Below are 16,836 nucleotides of genomic sequence, written 5' to 3'. Positions count from 1 at the left end.
TCTCCTTCTCTCTCTCCCTCTCTCTCTATCTCTCTCTCACTCTCTCTCCCTCTTTCTCCCGCTCCCTCTCTCCTTCTCTCTCTCCCTCTCCCTCTATCTCTCTCTCTCACTCTCTCTCCCTCTTTCTCCCACTCCCTCTCTCCTTCTCTCTCTCCCTCTCTCTGTATCTCTCTCTCTCACTCTCTCTCCCGCTTTCTCCCGCTCCCTCTCTCCTTCTCTCTCTCCCTCTCCCTCTATCTCTCTCTCTCACTCTCTCTCCCTCTTTCTCCCGCTCCCTCTCTCCTTCTCTCTCTCCCTCTCTCTGTATCTCCCTCTTTCCGCCACTCCCTCTCTCCTTCTCTCGGTCGCTCACTAATTCTCCTCCTCTTTCGCTTTGTCTCTCTTTCTCTCTTTTTCTCTCTCTTTCTATGATCCTGTGTGTTTAATTACCGATACATACATCCTGTTTATCATTGGCCTCTTGTTACCTTTGAACCCTAACAGTGGCCTTTAAACCATTTTAAAGGGGAAGGGGCAGTTGTAATTACCCGCTTGCCAAGACGTCTGTGTTTATTTTTTCAAGGAGGTGATGAAAGACTTTCCCAAGCTTTTCCAGGGTACTGCAATACATCTGAACGAACGAGGCAACTTCCCCAATTAGTTTCACCTGTTGACAGATGGGCCATTAGCGCTGAGGTGCTGTATCGTCATAGAACTAAACGTTTTCCATAATCCCGTCTGTGTAACGTCTCCTCCAGGCCCTTAGTGCCTGGTAAAGAGAACATTCTGCAATCATTGTGGGAGGAGGGTGGTGTGTGTGTGCATGACAGATAGCTATGAGAGATGAAAACAATGCCACAGTAGCCAGGAGTGTGAAGCGCGGCTCTGTGTGTGTGCAACGGAGCGTGGTCCGGACAGGCCGTGCCCCTCGGAGCGCCTCGTCAGCATGGAACGCCGCCTAGGCAGGTCAACACGAAAAGAAGAAAAAATAAATAAATTAGAGCCGCCAGCAACGAACCGCTTGGCCTTTATAATGTTCAGAACTGTTGAGAGCATTAGGAGACACACTGAAGATGAGGTTTAGCTGAAGATGAAGCCGTCCTGTAGAGTCCCTACATGCTGACAGAAAGCAATGCCTTGAGTGTTCTTACTTCTCTGTGTGCAGAAAAGGCCAAACCGTCACCAAGCTGTCATGATGGAGGGCCTTGGTATCGGACTTCTGCGACTAGCCGCTTTCACGGCAGGTAACAGATTAGACACGTGTGGGCACTGCCACAGACGAAAAAAAAATGAAACCAGCCTTTTCTAACCCGTCTCAAACCCATATGATGCAGACATAAGACCCTGTGCATGGAATAACCTTCCAAGACGTAGACGTTTGTTCAAAATGTATGCGCTCGTTAGAAGACTTCTGTGACGAGCATGCCGTTATGTGATTGAATAACGAAGTTTGAAGTTCCGATTCAGAACAAATCCAACAGGTTTATGGCGCTTTGCAATTATAATTATAAGTCATAATACCATTATAATGCTCTTGTACCTGCCAGCTGTACAGCTTCTGTAAGGAATCCTTTGTGTGCTAGCTCAGGGTTCTGCGGTAAACATAGAGTCCTTTATGTGCTAGCTCAGGGTTGCGGGGTAAACATAGCCAGAGTTCGGAGACAAGCAGAAAACAGTTCAGCCGAGTGACACTGCTGTCTTCCTGACACCTGTGAAGCCCTCGTCCTGCTGTGTCCTGTTGTCACGGGACTGGAGCTGAACCCAAACGTCAGAGAAGTCGTCCTGACAGCCAACCAGTCCTTCACAATTACGTGTTCTGGCTGGGGACCTGTGACCTGGCTCTTCAGACAAGACAAGAACGTCCCGGCGGTCCGCACAGAAGACAGGAGCGCCTCTTCCAGCACTCTTTCCTTGGAGAACGTGACGTGGAGGCACACAGGGGTGTACGAATGCTTTGAAAATGAGACTGCGGAGACCAGAGAGGTGGCCATCTACGTGCCTGGTGAGAAGCAAAGCCGCCATTTCAGTGTGTGTTTTTGTACAGTCACAGATCCACGTGTGACAGTAATTCCAGTCAGAAACTTACAAATGACGTTTACAACTAACACATTAGCACGTGATCTATTAATGAAGAGTGTGGTATGGTTATTGATCCGATGTGCCCCTGACGCTGTCCTCCACCAGATCCCGACGTGTGGTTTCTGGAGAGCGAGTACTACATGGTCACCAAAACGGGAGACGTGGCCACCATCCCATGCCTCGTGACAGACCCCAACATAACCGTGAGCCTGTACGACAAGGAGACAGACACCCGTGTGAGGGGGTACTACGCCCCCAGCATGGGCTACACGGCCCAGCTCAATGACACCACCTACAGATGCAAAGCAGAGCTGGCCGGGAAGGACATGTGGTCTGAGCTCTACTACGTCTACACCATCTACGGTGTGTGTCATACGAGAGAGACAATGCATTAAGGAGATTTAGGATTTAATGTTTAATAGTTCGTATTTAATCCCTTAGAATTAAGTCTTCTTGTAAGCCTTTAATGTATGGTTTGGTCTGTGAAATTCATTACTTGCGATGAAGTGTTTCAACACTGTAACTGCACTGAAATGTGACCAAAGTTGACATATAGACACTAAACATTCACACTTCACGCATGTACTGCTTTATATACAGTGTAAATGGCATTGGTTTATGTACTATGTAGTGCACTATAGACGTTGTAAATGACATTGGTTCATGTCTTGTGTAGTGCACTATGTATGGTGCAAATAACTCGAGTCAAACCATGTGCAGTGCAGTATATATGGTATAAATAGCATTGATTTATGTCCTGTGTAGTGCACTACATGAGGATTTAACCAATATATTGAAATCTGGCCAGTTAAAAAGGCTTTTTCAATCTATTATATGATTTATTTTTCTGGCCTGTGTTGTCTGACACTTACCATACATTTTGTAACCCCACTAAACCCCAGTTAGGGTTTGGGGTTTAGTGGTCAGTTCAAGAGGACTGGGGTCCTCAGCAGGGACTTCGGTTGCTAGGCGACAGCACAGGAGTGACCTGCAGACAGCTCCACATGTGTGCCCCATCTGCTAAACTTCCTGTCATTTCTTTTGCTACCCATAATTTCTCTCCCCTTCCCTTTCATAAACAGATGATTTGTAAAAAGGCAGCGTTAAAACAATGCTTGTCTTGTATGGGTTTGTGTGTGTGTGGTGTGTGTGTGTGTGTGTGTGGTGTGTGTGTGTGTGTGTGTGTGTGTGTGGTGCACATGGCCGCAGTGCCTGAAATGCTGGACGCCCACATAAATGCCTCAAAGACGATGCTGAAACAGGGCGAGGCTCTGAGTGTGAACTGCACCGCCAACGGCGTGGAGCTCGTCTACTTCTCCTGGGACTTCCCGAACAAAGACGTGAGTGGGCTGAAATCACAACTCATCGCCTTCCTATTCCCCGTTTCGTTTCGAAGCCGCGACCCCTCTGGAGTAGCTCCAACGGCCCAAATTACATCAAGATGTGCTGCCACACCTCAACTTTGAGAAGGTTTTTCTGAATAACGTGTTTTATTAAAGTTTTATGTCTGTTGGAGGAGATGGGTGTGGAGGAGGCAGACAGTGAGAAGGAAAAGCCTCTCTGCTAGGACTTACCTTGCTAGACACCCCTGCCACGTTTCCCGCCAAGGCGTGTTTGCTGTTGTGTGCCTTCGGTGGTTATCAGAGAACATCAGTCCTGTCATTTCAGCCGTGTTTCACAGATGATCCAAGCTTTCATCCTTACCATTTAGACCCACACATGAATCATGTATAGCACGGAGTGCGCTGTGAGTTTTGTTTTCACCGAGTCCTCGTCACTCTCTAAATCAGGTTTGCTGGCGTGAGAATGCAGCCAGGCCTGCTATATGTGTGTTTGATATCTGAAAGCACAAATCCGTCTCCTGTGTCCACCCACATTTAACGTTTGTCTTCGGCTGGAGTGATTTGGGAGCAGAGACGCGGCCAGAGTGCTCAGCTGCAGGGACCCTCCCGTTGAACTGCTGAGGGCTTAGAACAGCAGAAGAACAGGCTCTGCCCTCTGATTGGCCCATGAAGGAGTTGACAGGATTTCCCTCACAGTCATAAAGTGCTAAATGCAGAAAGCAGTGATCATTCAAAAGGACATTTGCTTGTAGACCAAAAAAAAAATCCAAAACACTTTTGTATTGACTTCCAATGGCGTATGCATTGAGCTGCCAATCAGAATATCCTCCACGAGCATGTGGCCAGTATATGTGCCAGTATATGTAAACACAGTGCCTAAGTGCTCTGGCTAACGGGTGCAGTCTCGCACGCCATGCAACATAACGCCCTGCATAGATTTTAAAATGCCACTCTGCTGCCAGCCAGTTCACCCAGTGGCTGGGATCCCACTTCTGCGTCCTTCACCTGCACCCTTTTAACCAATCGCCTGCTTCCACATGACCTCTGTGACTTTCTGACCCTCAGGCGGGGGACGTGGAGCCCCTGACAGATGTCCTGTCGACCACGAGCATGCGCTCCTGCCTGAACATCTCCAGCGCCACGCCGTCCCACTCTGGACAGTATGTGTGCCACGTGAAGGAGGACGTGGGCAACCAGAATGCCTCGGCCAGCATCGAGGTCACCGTGCTGGGTGAGCGCACGCAAACGCCCTCGCCCCTATACTCTGCCCGCTTACTGGGCCGGTCGGAGACACAGGTGTGAGAGACGCAGGGCTTTTTATGTTTGCCCCAATCAAATGCCTAAAATATCGCAAGGAAACACACATGAAGGAATGTTTCAGTAAATGGGATTAGGACGGATTAGGGGGCTGATATAGGCGACCCCGTCACTTCATAATCTTGGTGAAAAAAAAAACACACACACGTTCGAAAGGCGACGTCACGCGTTCGCCAAACTGCGCGGGCATCGCTTTCCGGACAGAGCACGCCCAAAGCGAAGCTTCCAGCAGGAGCCTAGTTAACGCCGGCCCCTCCGACCCTCTCTCACCGTGCCCGCTGTGGAGCCCAGCACACGTGAACGTTTACATTCTTCTGAGATGAGGTTATATTTAAGCAACACCACCCCACACACCCCCACCCACCCACCCACCCTTTCCAAGCCTGAAGCTCCACACTGTGCATCTCCTTTAGGTTTAACCCCCCGTCCCTGCAACCGAGATGGCCAGCAGCACACTGAGCGACTGTAAGGACGTGCAGGAGGGGCAGGGGGCGCGAGAGGCAGATGAATGGAAGGCTTTGTGAGAGCATCCACGCGCCTGCACTCTCGCGCTCGTTTCCACTCCCGTAATGCACTCGGCAAAGCACATTACAGGCTTCGGTGCTTGTAATGTGCTTTCCAAAGTGTGCTAAAGTGCAGAAAGTGGTAATGAAGCTGCTTTTAGGGGTGAATTATGCATGGAAATGTGATGATTAGGTTTAGGAAGCTTGGGAATGAGCGTGCAGCCTTCAGAGCGGTCAGGTTTTTAACCTGCATTTGTGTTTTTGGTGAATACAAAACCTTCCCAAATTACATCAGATAGAAAGTCACACTGTGGTGATAAGCTGCTGGCCTGGACTACCCAGACTTTCTGACTTCTAGGAGTCTCGCCGAGTTGATTTACGCCCGGGTTTCTGAACCCAAGCTGCTTTAGGAGCTCAGTTCTCACCCTAGAGTTCTGCAGGCCAGGCAGAAGTGGGGAGATTGATGGATGTGTCTTGCATCGCTGTGCAGAGAGAGGCTTCGTGCAGCTCAGTTCATTCCAGAGCCCCAACGTCTCGGCGCAGCTGCACGAGAACGTGCAGCTGAGGGTGACGGTGGAGGGCTACCCCAAACCCCACATCCGCTGGAGCAAGGGCGGTGCCGTCATCGCCGGAGACAACATCATCAACACCAGACAGGAGCACGAGATCAGGTCACCACAGGCTTGTGTGCATCGCCAGCAAATTCATCACACCACCAAGTCCTGCTTTGTAAATTGTCCTTTGTATTAGGTGACAAATATTTAGTTCATGCTTTTATCCAACTTACCATTATGACTGAATACTTCTTGAGTAATTGAGGGTTAAGGGTCTTGCTCAGGGGCCCAACAGTGGGAAACTTGGCAGTGGTGGGACTTGAACTGGCAACTTTCTGATTTCTAGTCCAGTACCTTAACCACTGAGCTACCACTGAAACTTTCACGTGCCCCTCTCTCCTGTAGGTACATCAGCACCTTGACATTAGTGAGAGTCCGGCTGGACCAGAAAGGTCACTACACCATCCATGTTTCCAACGAAGATGATTCCAAAGAGATGACTTTTGACCTAGAGGTTAAAGGTGAGAACGCCATCCGCCTCACTCCCTCATTCCCGAACAGATGGGCGCGGCGTGGACGCTGTCCCCTGCGCTGGCCTCGTGGGTCTCTCTAAAGGGTTTCCCCCTCTGCGTTCAGTCCCCCCACAGATAACAGAGCTGACGGACCACCACCCCCCAGGCCAAAAGCACGTGGTCACCTGTACAGCAGAAGGCGTCCCCTCTCCCGTCATCCAGTGGTTCAGCTGCGACAGTGTGCACAAGTGAGCGCATCACCTGTAATATTTTACAGTCCATCATTTCACCGTGTGGGGACTCCCATGCATTAATAATCATGTTAACTGTAAAGGTACAGCAGCACACACACATAACGGGTCATGATATGTGCGTGTTGCTACCTTCGTAGCCGTTGCGTAAACCTACAGTCTTTATGGGCCTTCTTTGATGTGCGTTACCGTGCGTACGGTCCTCAGCACGCCCACGGTAACGTAAGCCAGTCCATTATGGGCAACCCTGAGCTCCTACAATTTCACGTTGATGGGGCTTCATTGATACTGAGCCCTAGGTTATGAATGCACTTCGGAGAAATCGTTGGCATGAATTATCCATAACCTCCATCGTCCTAATGCAGCACACCCTCGTCGCCGTGGCAAGAACACTCTCCTCCTCCCTGCCTATCATCCTTCTGATGTTTGTTCGGTTTCCTGTTCAGATGCAGCAACAGAAGCGTGGTGTGGAGCCCCCTGGTGGCCGACACTGAGAGCGTCAGTGTCGTGACTAACTCCACCTACAACAACACGCGCAAGATCCACCAGGTGCACAGTCAGGTGACGTTCGTTCGTCCGCAGCAGATCACACTGCGCTGCCAGGCGCGCAACGAGAGAGGGGCACGCGCACGAGACATCCGACTCATCACTCACAGTGAGTGTTCTCTGTGTGTGTGTGTGTGTGTGTGTGTGTGTGAAGGCAAATGAATATGTAAATGTGAGCTCGCGAGCGCACACACACACGGTGTAAAGTAACATACACTGTAAGTGTTTAAAGGGTGCTGTCCTGTGCAGCCTGAAATGAACTCTTTGTTTTCTGAAGGAGCCTCTGTAAGGTGGTCTTTAGACAGTGCCTGTCTCAGTGGTCTTTAGACGGTCCCTGTCTCAGTGGTCTTTAGACGGTCCCTGTCTCAGTAGTCTTTAGATGGTCCCTGTCTCAGTGGTCTTTAGACAGTCCCTGTCTCAGTGGTCATTAAATGGTCCCTGTCTCAGTGGTCATTAAATGGTCCCTGTCTCAGTGGTCTTTAGGTGGTGAGCAGGGGAATAATAAACCAGGTCCACATGAAGTCTTCTACTGCAGAGCCCTAGATCCCTTTAAATCCAGTCTCATAACACTGAGAATGAGTGATGCTTTGAGGCAGCGCCTGTGCACGTGTGTGTGTGTGTGTGTGTGTGTGTGTGTGTGTGTATCTGTGTGTGTGTATCTGTGTGTGTGTGTGTATCTGTGTGTGTGTATCTGTGTGTGTGTGTGTATCTGTGTGTGTGTGTGTGTGTGTGTGTGTGTGTGTGTGTGTGTGTGTGTGTGTGTATCTGTGTGTCTGTGTGTGTGTGTGTGTGTGTGTGTGTATCTGTGTGTCTGTGTCTGTGTGTGTGTGTGTGTGTGTGTGTGTGTGTGTGTGTATCTGTGTGTCTGTCTGTGTGTGTGTGTATCTGTGTGTCTGTCTGTGTGTGTGTGCGCATGACACGTGCCTGTGCTGTCACAGGCATCTGATGCACACAGCTGTACTTCTCTCTCTCTCTCTCTCTCTCTCTCTTTCTACCCTTCTCGCTCTTTCTTTTCTCACTCTTTTTGTGTTCCTTGCAGCTGTTTGTCTTCTAGGTGTAAGACGTTTTAATGGCCTTGGTTTCACACACACATACACACACACACACACACGCACACACACACACACACTTACAGCTACCCTCTGCCCACACACATCACTTTATATTACACTGCAGATTGGCTGTTACACATCACTGTCTTCTTCATTTAAAATGAACACTGTTAATTCTGACAAAATTTTAATATTGCATTACTATGCAGTCCACAATTTCCCCAATATTCAGCACACAAAAAAGGTCTCCTGTAGAGAGATCCCTCGGTGGTCTCCTGTAGAGATCCTTTATAAATGACCCATGTGGAAGATGGTATTTCAGGTTCCCTTGGTCACTATATACTTTTATGTTCATTAATATTTCATTGAATAATCTGTAAATAGTACATTATATTCTGTCCTGCTGTAGTCTGTATTTCATAAGTAAAGTGTGTGTGTGTGTGTGTGTCTCTCCAGCTCTTTTCTCGCAGGTGGCCGTATTGGCGGCTGTTTTGGTTCTTGTCGTCATAGCCATCATCTTCATCATCATCCTCATCGCTGTGTGGAGAAAGGTCAGTGTCACCTACACATGAGGTGCAAACACTACAGACCAGTGTACTATACTACAATACTGCAGTACTACCATAGACAAGCGCCTATATTACTGTGCACTGACTACCACACTGTGGTACTAGATATGAACAGTCTGATCATTTGGTCTGACGCCAACACTCGAATAAGCGCCATGTGCTAGCAGGGTTGCGTGTGTGTCCCACCCCCCCTGCAGAAGCCACGGTATGAGATCAGGTGGAAGGTGATTGAATCCGTGAGTCAGGACGGGCATGAGTACATCTATGTGGACCCCATCCACCTGCCCTACGACCTGGCCTGGGAGATGCCTCGAGACAGCCTGGTCCTTGGTACGAGCTGGGAGCTGGCCACTTTAAACATGCACGGTCGCTTATAGACAACCCCTAGGGATCGCAAATACTTCACGCGCTGAGATCGTAATGCAAACTTTGCCTGAACACACAAGGTGACTTGGCTGTGATTTGAACATTCCTCTTGTGCCGCAGGTCGCACGCTGGGCTCAGGGGCGTTTGGGAGGGTTGTGGAGGCCACGGCTTATGGACTCGGCCATACGCAGTCCTCCACTAAAGTGGCAGTGAAAATGCTCAAGTGTACGTCCCATACACACCTCACACACTTCGCACCTATGCGCCTGCGCTTTCTCGTGCCTCACGTGTTTGATATGTTTAAAACTTCCCTGCTGTTTCTCAGCACTTATCGTTCAGTAAACGCTCGTCAGCGCTAACAGGCACGTGCTGTAGCTTTACCTTGGCATCTGTTTGTGTGTGTGCGTGTTTGCACGTGTGTGTGTGTTTGCGCGTGTGTTTGTATGTGCGCGTGTCTGTGTACATGATTGCGCATATGTGTGTTAGCGCGCGCGCATGTGTGTGTGTGTGTGTGTGCAGGTGCGTGTGTGTGTGCGTGTGTGTGTGTGTGTGTGCGCATGATAACTGACTCTCCTGCTATGGCGTACAGCTACAGCGCGCAGGAGTGAGACTCAGGCCCTGATGTCAGAGCTGAAGATCATGAGTCATCTTGGTCCTCACCTGAACATCGTGAACCTGCTGGGCGCCTGCACCAAACAAGGTACCGCCCCTGGTACCGCCCCCCGGATGCCCCCCACCACAGCCCATTAGACCTTCTCACACACGGGAAGGAGGTGTTAAAATAGCTCAATTTCTTCACCCTTCAAGGCCCCCTGTACCTGGTGACTGAGTACTGTCGCTACGGCGACCTGGTGGACTACCTGCACAGGAACAAACAGAGCTTTCTGCAGCACTACGCTAACAAGAGCCAGCTGGTCGGCAGTGGCGGCCTGCAGAGGTGCCTGGACGCAGAGGTGCCTTCTGGGAAAGGGTGAGGAGCTGAAAGCGACCTCACCCACCTCACCTGCCCCAGAGATTAGGCCTATCTCTCCAATCAGTTTATTTTCTGGTAAAGGTTTTCCATAACCTGGAATTCCACTGCTTATAATTTACTGTAAGTTACAGTGCCGAGAGGTTTTTTATTTTTTTGGCCGCGATGTTTTACAGTAGGCTTATAGTGAAAAATTTGAATGAGGCACTGCTACATACTAGACTAGATCACGTGTGTTCAGCGTTCTAAATCGACGTTTTGACTTCGGTTGTGGAAACAACACAAATGCACAGGAGACCAATAAACCAAATTCATGTGGAACCTGGCTGAGTTAATGTAGTGCATCTTTCATGTCTTCTGTAATGTGAGCGGGTGTGCTCTCTCCTTGTGAATCCTGTCCTGCAGCTACGTGTCGTTTGGCAGCGAGAGCGACGGTGGTTACATGGACATGAGGAAGGAAGACATGACTGAGTACATGGCCATGCAGGAGATCACGGACACCATCAAGTACACAGACATCCAGCCCTCTGCCTACGAGTGCCCATACCAGCAGGACATCTACCAGGAGCAAGGTAGAAACCTCCAAAACAGACTGACAAGCAAGGATCTCTAAAACAAATGTCCAAGGAGTTCCTACCTTGTGAAAATGTATCATGAGATGTTAGTTTAATACCTGTAATATATGATCAGATATTAAGAACGCGTGCACTGTTTTAAGATAGCGGTGGATTCGCGCCGGTCCGTTAAGAGTAAGACGCATGAGGACTCTGGAAGTAGGGTTCCGCTCAGTGGACCCTCTTTCAGACGGTGTCGCTGGGAGGAGACCACTGCCTCTTGGGTTATCCGACTGTGTCCGCGGTCTCTGCTGTGTCACGGGCCGTAAAGTTTGGGGCGGCTTTGTGGACACTGTAGAGGAGAAGCGCGGGGCTGAATTACACACAGCGTTTACGAACTGAGAGACAGCAAAAACGTGCAGAATCGAATTCCTTTATACCTGCGCATACCGTCCAGCTGTGGGGCAGATGTGCTGGGCAGATGTGGTTTTGAGGCAAAGCCAACTCATGCTGATTCTGGGAGAAACCAGCATTTACTGGTTTATTAATAGTTTGCTAATTTAGTTTATTATGTTTATTTTATAGCAACAGTGTCCATTAATAAAACACCATGTGTTCTACATCAAGTCTAAAGACTACATTTTGACTGTGTGTGTGCGTGTGCGTGCGTGCGTGTGTGTGTTTTAGGTCACAGGGTGGATCTTTCACTGGTTATCAGTGACTCTCCTGTCCTGAGCTACACTGACCTGGTTGGCTTCAGCTTCCAGGTGGCCAAAGGCATGGAGTTTCTGGCCTCGAAAAACGTATGGGAACGGATCTTTACACAAACACACACCCACGGCTCCCTGACACATGTTTGTTTTACAGTTTTATAATAGAACTTGTATGGAAAAAGTAGTTATCGTCTCAATCCCCACTTGGAATTTAAAGTCTTTGCAAAGTTTGGACAAGGAAAAGTCCTGTTTTAGCTGTAAACGTGTCTCCAGGATGTTGTCAATGAGGTCAGCTGGAGTTCTCATCTTCCTGAACTGCTTCTGTTACACCACAGTCTGTAGTGGATCAAACCCTCCAGCCTGTGGTGCTCCTGGCTGAGTTCTGGTGGGTTTTGACTGGGTTCTGATGGATTCTTATAGGTCCTGATGGGTTCTGGTGGGTTTTGGCTGGGTTCTGATGGGTTTTGGCTGGGTTCTGGCTGAGTTCTGGTTGGTTCTGGTGGGTTTTGGCTAGGTTCTGATGGGTTCTGGCTGGGCTTTTACTGGGCTCTTGCTGGACTTTGCTGGGCTCTGGAAGCTCTGACTCATTCTCCTCTCATCCTTCCAGTGTGTTCACCGGGACCTGGCGGCCAGGAACGTGCTAATCTGCGAGGGGAAGCTGGTGAAGATCTGTGACTTTGGACTGGCCAGAGACATCATGCACGACAACAACTACATCTCCAAGGGCAGCGTGAGTGGCATGTTCAGAGCAGACGCCCTGTTTCGAGAAAAACCCAGGGCGGACTAGTGAAGGGTTTCTTAGAGCTCTGCGCACTCTGAACAATAATAAATAGGAGAGTCTGTGCCATGGTGGTACCTTTCCATCATTGCTGAAGACGTGTCGCCACTTAGTGCTCAACAGAAAAGGCGTGACGGATATGACATCGGTCTACACACCTGTGTTAGGACTAGAAACCCTTTCACTTTTAGACAGAACCAGATCTTGTGATAAAACCTCCAGGGAAGATTTCTGCATGACGTGGGCTAACACACATCACACCAGTGCTCAACCTCATCGGAATATCTTAAAAGCCCTTTAATTATTTTCCAAACAATTTGCATACCATTAAGCACAGAGGTGGAGTGAGTTGTTGTTGTGATGGTGGCTCCTGCAGACCTTCCTGCCCCTCAAGTGGATGGCCCCAGAGAGCATCTTCCACAACCTCTACACCACGCTGAGCGACGTCTGGTCTTACGGCATTCTGCTGTGGGAGATATTCACTCTAGGTGAGCTGTTAATGAATGAATCCTACACTTCCACATGTACGTCACCCGCCATCTTCCTGCAAACGGACCTTGGAAATGTATTCCTTTGATCCCCACATCCCCCCGCTCGTCTTATGATAATCTGTTAAAGTCATTGTGTGAAGTACTGGGGTGGTTGACGGATGTCCCTGATACTACGCTCTCCCAGGAGGGACTCCGTACCCAGACCTCCCCATGAATGAGCTGTTTTACAACGCGCTGAAGAGAGGGTACCGCATGAGCAAGCCCAGCCATGCCTCAGACGACATGTACGTCCCGTTCTCCTAATGCTCTCAGACATGCGGTTTAGTGTTTATCTGTTTATATAATATTTATGTCCAGGTATTACACATTTTGGAGAGGACTGATAAGAAATAATTCAGAAGGGTCCCAAGCTGTACTTTTCTTATACAATATTAGTCTCGGTTTAATTCTAGAGCATCTGTCTCAGTGTAATACTACACTATCAATCAGTTTAATTCTACAGTATCTGTCTCTAACATTACACTATCTCAGTTTAATTCTACAGTATCTGTCTCAGTTTAATACTACACTATCAGTTTAATTCTACAGTATCTGTCTCAGTTTAATACTACAATATCAGTTTAATTCTACAGTATCTCTCAGTTTAATACTACAATATCAGTTGAATTCTACAGTATCTGTCTCTAACACTACACTATCTCAGTTTAATTCTACAGTATCTGTCTCAGTTTAATACTACAATATCAGTTTAATTCTACAGTATCTGTTTCAGTTTAATACTACAATATCAGTTGAATTCTACAGTATCTGTCTCTAACACTACACTATCTCAGTTTAATTCTACAGTATCTGTCTCAGTTTAATACTACAATATCAGTTTAATTCTACAGTATCTGTTTCAGTTTAATACTACAATATCAGTTGAATTCTACAGTATCTGTCTCTAACACTACACTATCTCAGTTTAATTCTACAGTATCTGTCTCAGTTTAATACTACAATATCAGTTTAATTCTACAGTATCTCTCAGTTTAATACTACAATATCAGTTGAATTCTACAGTATCTGTCTCTAACACTACACTATCTCAGTTTAATTCTACAGTATCTGTCTCAGTTTAATACTACAATATCAGTTTAATTCTACAGTATCTGTTTCAGTTTAATACTACAATATCAGTTGAATTCTACAGTATCTGTCTCTAACACTACACTATCTCAGTTTAATTCTACAGTATCTGTCTCAGTTTAATACTACAATATCAGTTTAATTCTACAGTATCTGTTTCAGTTTAATACTACAATATCAGTTGAATTCTACAGTATCTGTCTCTAACACTACACTATCTCAGTTTAATTCTACAGTATCTGTCTCAGTTTAATACTACAATATCAGTTGAATTCTACAGTATCTGTCTGTTTAATACTACAATATCAGTTGAATTCTACAGTATCTGTCTCAGTTTAATACTACAATATCAGTTTAATTCTACAGTATCTGCCTCAGTTTAATACTACAATATCAGTTTAATTCTACAGTATCTGCCTCAGTTTAATACTACAATATCAGTTTAATTCTACAGTATCTGCCTCAGTTTAATACTACAATATCAGTTGAATTCTACAGTATCTGCCTCAGTTTAATACTACAATATCAGTTTAATTCTACAGTATCTGCCTCAGTTTAATACTACAATATCAGTTGAATTCTACAGTATCTGTCTCAGTTTAATACTACAATATCAGTTGAATTCTACAGTATCTGTCTCAGTTTAATACTACAATATCAGTTGAATTCTACAGTATCTGTCTCAGTCGAGCACTGCGTCTCTCAGTTTGAGGTGAGAGCTGCAGTGTGTAATGGACTTGTCCCTGCTGCAGCTACGAGGTGTTGAGGAGGTGCTGGGAGGAGAAGTTTGAGAAGAGGCCGGAGTTCTCCTTTCTGGCCCACACCATGGGAAATATGCTCACAGACGCCTATAAAAAGGTTTCTGCTGCTCTGTGATTACACACACACGTACAACACCAAACCTCCATGCTGACGTTGTTCCACTTGTGGGACGTCGACTGTGCGAATGGGCTACTCTTGATAAAGCACGTGCGTCTCCAGTCCTGCAGACCTCTGATGTACCTGACTAAACTCAAGGCATGGGCAGTTAGCTGATGAGTGTGGGTAGTTGACACTGAGGTGAAAGACCACAGTGAAACCCATCACTAAATCTTTTTCTCTCTCTCTCTCTCTCTCTCCACAGAGATACTCCCAAGTCAATGACAGCTTCCTGAAGAGCGACCACCCGGCTGTGGTGCGCACCAAGCCCAGGGTGCCTTCTCCCTTCCCAGGAACTTTCTCTCCCCTGTCCTCTCCTGCCCCCTTCCCTGCGTCCTCCACCCCCATCCCCTGCCTGGGGGCCGAGGGGGACCTCGCGGCGGCCCAGTGTAATGGCTACATCATCCCCATCCCCGACCCCAAGCCCGAGGACGAGGCCCAGGAGATGACGGCACCGGGGGAAAACCCCTCGAGGTAGTGTCATCTCCACGACCATGACTGACTACAGCACAGAGGATGTGGCCCAGTGACGCACCAGTTCCCCTTACAGAGGGCATACTCAAACAGACCTGCTGCTGGGTGTCAGTGGAAAGTACAGAAATATATGGGGAATCAAACACACACTGAAAAACTCAGCACCAGCTCTTGAAAATGGCCTTCACTCCTCTTTTGCTGTATTGTAACAGCTACAGTGGTTGTTATTATTATTATATTATTATTATTATTATTATTATTATTATTATTATTATTTACATTTATATAGCACTTTTCTCAGACTCAAGGACGTTTTACAGACAGATATCAGCTTTTACAGTCACTCACACACCGATGAGAAGCAGCAGCCAAGAGCGGTTTGTGTCATGAAAACAGTGCTCCCTTGTGGCGGGAGTTGGTATGAACAGAATATGGGAATCCTAAAGGTACCATTTCTCCCCATAGCTCAGTGGCTTCCGAGGCAGAGACCGCCTCCCTGGAGACCTCCAGCACAGAACCGGAGCGCGAGGAACTGCTGAACGAACCGTCCTCAACTCCAGACGTGCAGGAGAGTTTCCTGTGACTCATTCCTCCCACACTGGAGTGAACGCAAGAATTTGCATTCAAGCAGAAAGCAAAGGGAACATCTGGTCAGTATTTGAGATGTTATATAGTTTCCTAATCCTGTCAGGTACAAATGGAAACAATCAGCTATTATGGACATTAATACAGTGAAAGAAGACATGTTGAGAATGAGGATTCATATGAAAACGTATTATTCGTACCCAGTCAGTGTAGGGATAAAGCCTTGATTCTTAGAGACAGGGCTCCGGGGGCCTGTGTAGGGAATGTGTAGGGATAAAGCCTTGAGTCTTAGAGACAGGGCTCCGGGGGCCTGTGTAGGGAATGTGTAGGGATAAAGCCTTGAGTCTTAGAGACAGGGCTCCGGGGGCCTGTGTAGGGAATGTGTAGGGATAAAGCCTTGAGTCTTGGGGTTCTGGGGGCCTTTGTGTTGTCAGACTGTGGGACTCATTGTTTCATAATAATGATTTAACGAATTCAATGACCCAATAATAAGCCTAATAGTAACACACGAATATTAATCAGTATTGACAAGACACGCTGTGAATATCATTGGATTTTGTAGCATTGAAGATTGCTTGTCATTTCGTAGGATTGTGACTTTGTGACTTTGTAAGATATTCATTATAGTCAAGCTATGTAACAAAAATTGACATTTTAATGAAGGACATATTTTTGTTTGTGAAGTTTTTTTTTGTTAATGTGTTTGTACTTCAGTTTATTTTTTTCCTGTTGAGCAGAACATTATGCAAACAAGTTTGTATGTTTTATTTTGAGAAATTTCATTTTACTATATTTTACATTTTAGAGAAAGGAATTTTTAAATCTTGTAGCAAATTTGCACTTTACAGTCTTATGACCTAGATTACATTTGATATTTCTTTTTTATTTTATGAAGGCAATCAAGGTACATTGAATCAATAGACAATGTATTGATTAAAGATTGGTTTTGTTTTTATATTTTGATTTTATATCCACCACAATACTTTATCTTTATCCCTTAAACATTTTATCATTCTGACTGAAACACTAGTGAAACCCAGCACAGGTTAAGGTACTACAACCAGGGCAAGTTTTATGTGAGATTCTCTCTCTCTCTCTCTCTCTCTCCCTCTCTCTCGCTCTCTCTCTCCATCTGACTTTCTCTCTCTCTCTCA

The 16,836-nt window shown here is 46.9% G+C and overlaps 1 protein-coding gene across 3 annotated transcripts in view; it reads left to right on the top strand.

Moving 5' to 3' along the window:
* pdgfrb (platelet-derived growth factor receptor, beta polypeptide) overlaps positions 1 to 15,924 on the top strand; it is a 27,022-nt gene extending 11,098 nt beyond the window's left edge. For 2 of the 3 annotated variants that reach the window (XM_035521732.1, XM_035521737.1), the window contains exons 4-25: positions 1,144 to 1,223; positions 1,697 to 1,981; positions 2,164 to 2,421; positions 3,268 to 3,398; positions 4,467 to 4,632; positions 5,712 to 5,892; positions 6,181 to 6,296; positions 6,412 to 6,535; positions 6,985 to 7,193; positions 8,593 to 8,687; positions 8,903 to 9,035; positions 9,192 to 9,296; positions 9,661 to 9,771; positions 9,879 to 10,041; positions 10,447 to 10,613; positions 11,283 to 11,398; positions 11,916 to 12,038; positions 12,463 to 12,574; positions 12,762 to 12,861; positions 14,458 to 14,563; positions 14,829 to 15,097; positions 15,563 to 15,924. In XM_035521732.1, coding sequence (XP_035377625.1) covers positions 1,144 to 1,223; positions 1,697 to 1,981; positions 2,164 to 2,421; positions 3,268 to 3,398; positions 4,467 to 4,632; positions 5,712 to 5,892; positions 6,181 to 6,296; positions 6,412 to 6,535; positions 6,985 to 7,193; positions 8,593 to 8,687; positions 8,903 to 9,035; positions 9,192 to 9,296; positions 9,661 to 9,771; positions 9,879 to 10,041; positions 10,447 to 10,613; positions 11,283 to 11,398; positions 11,916 to 12,038; positions 12,463 to 12,574; positions 12,762 to 12,861; positions 14,458 to 14,563; positions 14,829 to 15,097; positions 15,563 to 15,680 — 3,268 coding nt within the window. In that variant the 3' untranslated portion in view covers positions 15,681 to 15,924. The remainder of the gene's footprint in view (positions 1 to 1,143; positions 1,224 to 1,696; positions 1,982 to 2,163; positions 2,422 to 3,267; positions 3,399 to 4,466; positions 4,633 to 5,711; positions 5,893 to 6,180; positions 6,297 to 6,411; positions 6,536 to 6,984; positions 7,194 to 8,592; positions 8,688 to 8,902; positions 9,036 to 9,191; positions 9,297 to 9,660; positions 9,772 to 9,878; positions 10,042 to 10,446; positions 10,614 to 11,282; positions 11,399 to 11,915; positions 12,039 to 12,462; positions 12,575 to 12,761; positions 12,862 to 14,457; positions 14,564 to 14,828; positions 15,098 to 15,562) is intronic. The other variant, XM_027007156.2, reaches the window with a different exon arrangement.
* The last annotated feature ends 912 nt before the right edge of the window (positions 15,925 to 16,836 follow it).

Source organism: Electrophorus electricus, chromosome 2, assembly GCF_013358815.1.
Source record: "Electrophorus electricus isolate fEleEle1 chromosome 2, fEleEle1.pri, whole genome shotgun sequence".
Lineage (NCBI taxonomy): Eukaryota > Metazoa > Chordata > Actinopteri > Gymnotiformes > Gymnotidae > Electrophorus > Electrophorus electricus.
Note: the sequence above shows the minus strand (reverse complement) of the source record. Positions and strands in the feature narration are given on the sequence as shown.